Source organism: Xenopus laevis, chromosome 4L (genome assembly GCF_017654675.1).
Source record: "Xenopus laevis strain J_2021 chromosome 4L, Xenopus_laevis_v10.1, whole genome shotgun sequence".
Lineage (NCBI taxonomy): Eukaryota > Metazoa > Chordata > Amphibia > Anura > Pipidae > Xenopus > Xenopus laevis.
Window position 1 is genome coordinate 122635914 of NC_054377.1, and position 7201 is coordinate 122643114.

The 7201-nt window shown below is 40.0% G+C and overlaps 1 protein-coding gene across 4 annotated transcripts in view; it reads right to left on the minus strand.

The window, feature by feature from the left end:
• Positions 1-7201, minus strand: part of cenpp.L (centromere protein P L homeolog) — a 150576-nt gene that overhangs the window by 142898 nt on the left and 477 nt on the right. For 2 of the 4 annotated variants that reach the window (NM_001114789.1, XM_018256348.2), the window contains exon 2: positions 461-602. In NM_001114789.1, coding sequence (NP_001108261.1) covers positions 461-597 — 137 coding nt within the window. In that variant the 5' untranslated portion in view covers positions 598-602. Of the gene's footprint in view, positions 1-460; positions 603-6838; positions 6920-7201 lie in introns of those variants that run through there. The other 2 variants (XM_041589080.1, XM_041589081.1) reach the window with 2 other exon arrangements.

Consider the following 7201-nt stretch of genomic DNA (forward strand, 5'->3'; position numbering starts at 1 on the left):
AATTCAAGCACAACAGCGTGTACGCCAAGCTGCGTCTTCCTTAAGCGGTGTACACTTATGTACCAAAACAGAAGAAATTAGCACATCCTGCATTTTTATTCTGCACAATATCTACCCACTTGCTCTTTCACCTCTATATTTGCATGTTGCTCCTTTTCCAGTAATTCTGTCCAGTAGCATAACTAGATATTACTAGGCCCGCAGCAAATTATTTTTCACGCCCCCCAAAATGTTTAGAAGTTGACCTGTTTTACCAATATTTATTGAAATTTTATATAAAATAGGGAGCTAATGGGACTCCTATATCTCCTGGGCCCCCTTGCAGTCAAAGGGTCTGCTTCCTCTGTAGTTACGCCCCTGATTCTGTTTACATTGTTTAAAATAGTGTTTTTTACGATTAATTTTCATATCTTATTCTATTTGATCTTCAATTTCACATAAAGAAAACCCCATTACTTACAAGGCCTGTTTAATTTTGGCACTGGATAAAAAGGCTGCTTCCGTTTGAACCTCCTTGTACTGTTGAGTAAGCTCTTGGATCTCTTCTTGTAAGCATATGATCTCATCTTCATAGGGGTGATTAAATTCATTCTGCATGATATCTGAAGATACAGAAGAAAGAACAAAAATTGTGCCCATTAGCATAGAGTGCAGATGACACAATTTCTGGGTAAATGTGTAGTATCTTAAGTCTGGGGCACTGCAAAAGTGTAAATTAGCACTGGTGTTACTATGGAGAGGATGTATAAGAAGAAGATGCATTGGGGGCTACAGAAGGAACAGTGCACAAGTAGGAACCTTCATGTGAGGGGAAAAAGATTGAGTGGCTTTCATTATTATCACATTCACTGACAAGGCTCTTCAAGTTATTTGTAAAAACAATTGCTATTGAACGTAGCATTTGCTTAACTCCTGCTCGTTACATTTTGAACAACGTTGCAAAAGTCTTGGTTCCCCAGCAAAGACAGGTTTGTTAATCAGCTGCCTTGTCTTACATTGTATCAACAGTCTTGAGTTATCATGACAAAGGGACCGACAAACAGTAACAATACATATACAGTAACAATACATATACAGTAACAATACATATACAAATAACTTTAAAAAACATAGAAAATGGGTAATAACTCTATATGGGAAAGTTGATTAGAATTATTTTTTCTGTTATTAGGCAAAACATTATTTTTTGGGTTGACATTCGATGCTCCTGTTGTAGGAATTAGTGATGTGCGGGTCGGGTTTTACCTGACCCGAACCCGCCCTCCCTCCTTACGTGCCTGACTGCTGGGTTCCTTTCATAGACCCGCGCCGACCAGTCGATGACGTCCCAAAAGGGGCAGGGTGAGCAGGTGCGCAGCTATAAAACCGTAAGCCGGCAGTGTAATGTGGTGGGCGGGGAGAGCAGGAAGTAGAGCTCGACCCGGAACCGCCAGCCACCCGCAAACGGGGGTGCGAGGTCGGCCCAAACCAGGGTCCCGGCCCATACATCACTATTAGGAATATATGATCATTTTAAAGGTGTGGTTTAGCTTTAAAGGAGAAAGAAACCCTTTCGGCGCAAAACCCCTTCCCCCGTAGGCCCACCTTCCTCCTCCGTGGAGTTTGCAGGCGCCACCTTCTCCCGTGCGATCTTCTTCTTGGATTCCCCGGCGTTTGGTGGCGCATGCGCAGTAGGAGCATTTGCCGGTTCAGCTCTACTGCGCATGCGCCGAAAGTCACAACGAAGGAAAAAAAAAAAAATCGGAAAACTTCATGACTTTCGGCGCATGCACAGTAGCGCTTATACGGCAAATGCCTGCGTCGAAGGGTAAGAAGCAACTTAGGGGCATGTGCCCGGGGGGGAGGGGTTTTGCGCCGAAAGGGTTTCCTTCTCCTTTAAGCTAACTTTTAGTATGTTATAGAATGGTAAGTTTTAAGCAACTTTCAATTGGTCTTCGTTATTTATTTTTTATGTTTTTTTTTTTTATTTGCCTTCTTCTTCTGATTCTTTCCAGCTTTCAAATGACCCCATCGGAAAAACAAATGCTTGTAAGGCAATGTATTTATTGTTATTGCTGCTTTTTATTACTCCTGTTTCTAGGGATGCACGGAATCAACTATTTGGGATTCCGCGAATCCTTGGTGAAAGACTTGGCCAAATGCCGAACCCTAATTTGCTTATGTAAATTAGGGGCAGGAAAGGAAAAAGTGGGAAAAATTCTTCTTTCGTGATTTCCCTACCCGACCCTAATTTACATATGCAAATTAGGATTTGGATCGTCCAGATAGAAGGATTCGGCTGAAAAAGGCCGAATTCCGAACCGAATCCTGGATTTGGTGCATCCCTACATGTTTCTATTCAGAACCTACAGTATTCATAATCCATTCTTTAATTTAACTCAACGCATGGTTGCTAGGGTATTTTGGACATCATAATAAAAGTTAACTCAAATGCGAATAACCCCTTTGATGTGTTCTAATAAAGGATAATACTTATGATATTTGAGATTGTCGGGTCTGATGCGCAACATAATACACATTTCAACATTATACACTAGCCACAGGCATTTATCATGTGTTTGCTGCATGGACAGAATGAATGATTTATTACAGTATCATAGAGTGCTATACATTTTTGCCTTTTTGTACATGATTTTGAAGGTTTCTGGATCCAGAACCAAAAGAATCAGAATATCCATGCTACTATGCTAAAGTAATCAGACTGTCCTATAACAGGATTATGAGTAAATGTAATTTTCTAAAATTCCTTGCTGATTAGTTCATCCTTTTAGCACAGCATGAAATTCTGATGCTGCACAGATGTGATGCTTTTCTTGTAGAAGGTGCGGTTAAACATACTACAAAGGCACTAAATCTCTGTGTGATGTAAAGCCAGGATACCAGGGAAGGCTGTGCAATTTCAGGCAGATCACCTGAGGCAAGTCGTACACATTAAGGGGGTTCAAAGGTCGAGTTATTCTTTCCACCAAAAATTTGATTCTTTGAGGGTATTTTTCAGTCAAAATTCAAATTTTCGAGTTAAAAAAAAAAAACGAATTTTTTGAGATTTATTATACCCTGAGGTTGGAAACAGCTTGAAACCGAGAATACACCGTCTAAATCCTGTCGAGGTCATGTAGGAATAAATGGCAGAGGTCCCTTGAACCACTGGAAGATGTTTGTAGCCTTCATGATGTTCAAATTATTTTCAATGGGTTTAGCTCGAAAACTTGATCAATTCAAGTGTTGCACCCGCAAACTCAATTTGAGTTTTCGAGTTTTTCATCCCGACTACACTGATTTGAGTTTTTTACATTCAAGTTTTTTCTTAAATTAGAAACCGTTCCAGTTGTGAGTTCATTCAAGGTCTAAAAAAGCTCACAAAGCTCTAAAATTTGACCTTTGATAAAAAGAAAACAACAGCCTATTGGCTTTATTTTATGTTTACATGATTTTCTAGTAGATTTAAGGAGTGAAGATCCAAATTACGGAAAGACCCGTTATCTGGAAAGCCCCAGGTCCCGAGCATTCTGGATAATGGGTTCGATAATGGGTCTTATACCTGTTAAAAAAAAAAAAATATATATATATATATATATATATATATATATATATATATATATATATATATATATATATATATATGGAACATGGAGGAGCACTGACCAAACAAAAACCCAACATGCCTGGGTGCAGGTAAGATGTGTACAAAATAGCGAAAAGTTAGTATATTTTCCCTGAGGAAGACGTTATATATATATATAAATTTTATTGTGGACAATCGCTGACGTTTCGGCTGATACAACAGCCTTTCTCAAAGAAGCCTTTGAGAAAGGCTGTTGTATCAGCCGAAAACGTCAGCGATTGTCCACAATAAAATTTGATTTACTACACTTAAGACCTGCGAGTGCGATCTCCACTTCTTCTATTGATTTTCTCCAACGACGACTGCACCCAGGCACAGATTACTTTGATTTCGTGAGTGCCGGTTCCCTACTATCTATATATATCTATATATATATATATATATATATCTATATATATATATATCTATATATATATATATATATCTATATATATATATATATATATATATATATATATATATATATATATATATATATATATATATATATATATATATATATATGTTTGTATTTTATTCCGCACAGAAAGTTCAAAGAGAAGAAATTAAAGTTAATTTCATGCATTTGATTCCTAAGTGAAGCAAATCATTAGAAGTCTTGCTAATAGAGGGTCCTGCCCTTTTGAAAGGAGCCACTGCCACATTTAGGGCAAATTGAATCCGCAGCAACAACAACCATTTATCATGCTGTGTAAAAAGTGTAGTGAAACATTTCCAGTGATGTTGCTCATAGCATTCTATCAGATCTTTACTTTTGTTTTTCAAACTGTTGAAATCTAAATGCTGATTGGTTGCCACTTTTTACACAGCATGATAAATAGGCCCCTCGGTGTCTAGGGTTTTCCTGGCTCTTTACAAAGCAATGTAAAAAGCACCAATTAAAACAGAAACACATATAACAAAGCAGTATTTAACTTGAGAAAGCTCTCCCCTTAATTGGTACCTACGGTTGCCAAATTTTTGTGGAAAAAATGAAACCCACCACCTCTCTGCCTTCTATGCTATAAATGACACAAGTGTCAAGTACTGGCATCCCTTAAATTTGCTGGCAACTTTTAAAATGTTGGCTCTCCTGTATGTCTTCTCTTATTTCCCTATTAAAAATACTGGCATCAAGCATCTTTATTACTGGCTGGGCAGCTACTGGTTGCCACACTTTCGACTGGCAAACCCAGCATAATCTTCTGTGACAATAATCTTATTCAAATTGTCTCCTTTAAGGAGCCACATGAGGGAGGAGGCAGTAGTGATAGGTTATCATCACTCGAGTTGGTGCTTTTTTATGCAAGACAGCACTTTATTAGCTTTAGTAGCTACTGAATGACATTGCCTAGAGTTACACAGCTTATTATCCACAAAATTCCCAGATCCTTTTCAGTTAAGGAAACTCCTAACACACTACCATTTAGTCTATAAATCATAGTTATGTTATTTCTGTCCAACTGGGGCCAGATGTGGTTCTACAAAGGGTTTTTATGGGCCCCTGTCTGCTCAAGGGCTCCATAGACTTCATAGTATCACATTATTTCGATACAATCTGGCTCTCACACAATGTATAAGAAATAATTGACCCACTACGTGTAATAAGATGGATAACATAATTGTTTACCATTTGCCAGTTTTCTGTCCAGTTTTCCAATTTAGTCAAAAAAATCTGCAAAGTGGTAGCATCCTGCATGTAACTTACAGTTTTACACAGTATGATCAGCAAAAATAGACAACTTTTGACAGGGCCACTAGGGAACTGGGAAAAAACCATTGGACCCCTGGCGACCGGCAGCACATGCAGTGGGAAAGCAGGTCAGATGGTAGGGGTTTGTGACGAGGGTCCCTCTGCAGCTTGGGTGGTGGGGCCTTGAAAGAACAGCCTCCTATAGGGGAAGGGAGCCTCCTGGACAACTCAGACCAACACGGAGTAAAGTGCTTACAATGCCCACTTGCAGGTCATTAATAAACAATTTAAAACTATATGCCATTGGAGCTGTTGTAAGATGCCACAGTTGTAAATATTATTATTATTGGGCCTGTGCAGTGAACATTCATTGACATTAGAAGGGCATTTTCCCATATGCCATGGCATCATCAAGTCCTCCCAATAAGCCACAATGTTTTCCACACTGCTGTTACCCCCACGGAGCTGTGGTTCCGAGTTAACATCTCTGGCTAATTTAAATATTTCTGGCAAATATGCAGCCCTCCAGCTTTTGTTAAACAGGTGACTGTATGATTGCCACCTTTCCCCGCTGATAACTCTGGGTGGGTGATGACAGCATCAATTTCAGGGAGTCCTGCATGGTTTTCCTAATTTGGACAGACAGGCAGTTTTGACCCAGAAGGAAATTCTGGGTCAAAACTGGACATGTGGCAACCCTAAGTGGCTGATAGTCTAGAAATTCAGAGGGGCTAATGTCAACTGCCATAGACTGCTGCTTTAGGTTTGGCTTTTGGGGGTTCTGCTCTTAGCAATGCTTAATATTAAGTGTGAGACAGAAAACGCGTCAGGCAGCTTTTTAATCATGTTCCAATAAAATGAGAAGTTTTATATATTTCTATGGATGGTGGTCTGTTGCACACCCATCAGAATAAGATTTGGAGTTCTAACCTTACACACAGCGCCAGATTTGCCGGGCGGTCTTAGCACCCGCCCTACCTCGCACAGGCGCATGAGCGCTGGCGTGCAAGTGATGGACTACTGGGAGCAGCGTGTCCCCAGTGCCCCCCATAGAGCAGCTGGGCAGCATGCTGCCCCGAAAAATTTGCCACCCTAGGCCCAGGCCTTTGTGGCCTCACCACAATCCAGGCCTGCTTACAGGATCAGCATGACACAAAATTAAAATATATATATTTTTTTCATTTTGTATCTGTTGCTCAAGCACCAACAATTTTTAATCGATAGTGCTGTACGGCTACAAGAAATGTTCCCTCTAAGCTGTGCTCTTGCTCACACATTTTGGGGCCAGCGCACAAAGAATTTTGTGTGAAAACACAAAGGTTTGCATATATTCTGATCTGAGCACACAAATTTCAAAGAATTAGGGGGAACATTGGATACAAGAACGGCATTTGCCCTGGTTTATTGCATTGTTTTCTTTACTTCTCATGCAAAGCTGCACCTTTTGGCCCTATTCAGTTTCAATGGTTGCCCCAATGGCTACAAGCAGCTTATTTATATAAACTCGGGCTGTGTTTCCAAAACACACATGCAAGTTTTACCAGTGCAGGATATCAGTAAGGACATCATATTCCAATGCATAAACCCTTCCATCCCTGTGAGCGCCCACTACTGCCTCCTCCCTCACGCAGCTCCTGTCGAGACAAGTAGGATAAATGAAAAAACCCTAATTTTGTAATTAATTAGGAGTAATATATGGTGTTGCTTTTACATGGTGCTAAAAATGAAAATTATCTTTAAAAATAGCCCCTTTATTGGAGCTCCCTATAGATGTAAACTGGTCCGTCTGTGTTTTAAACGAGTGGTGGGCGTGTCCTAATGGTCCATGTCGGAAGCACAGGATGGGGACAGCCAATCATAGCCCTGCAGTCACACAAGCACAGACAGCCTTCAGTTCCCTATCA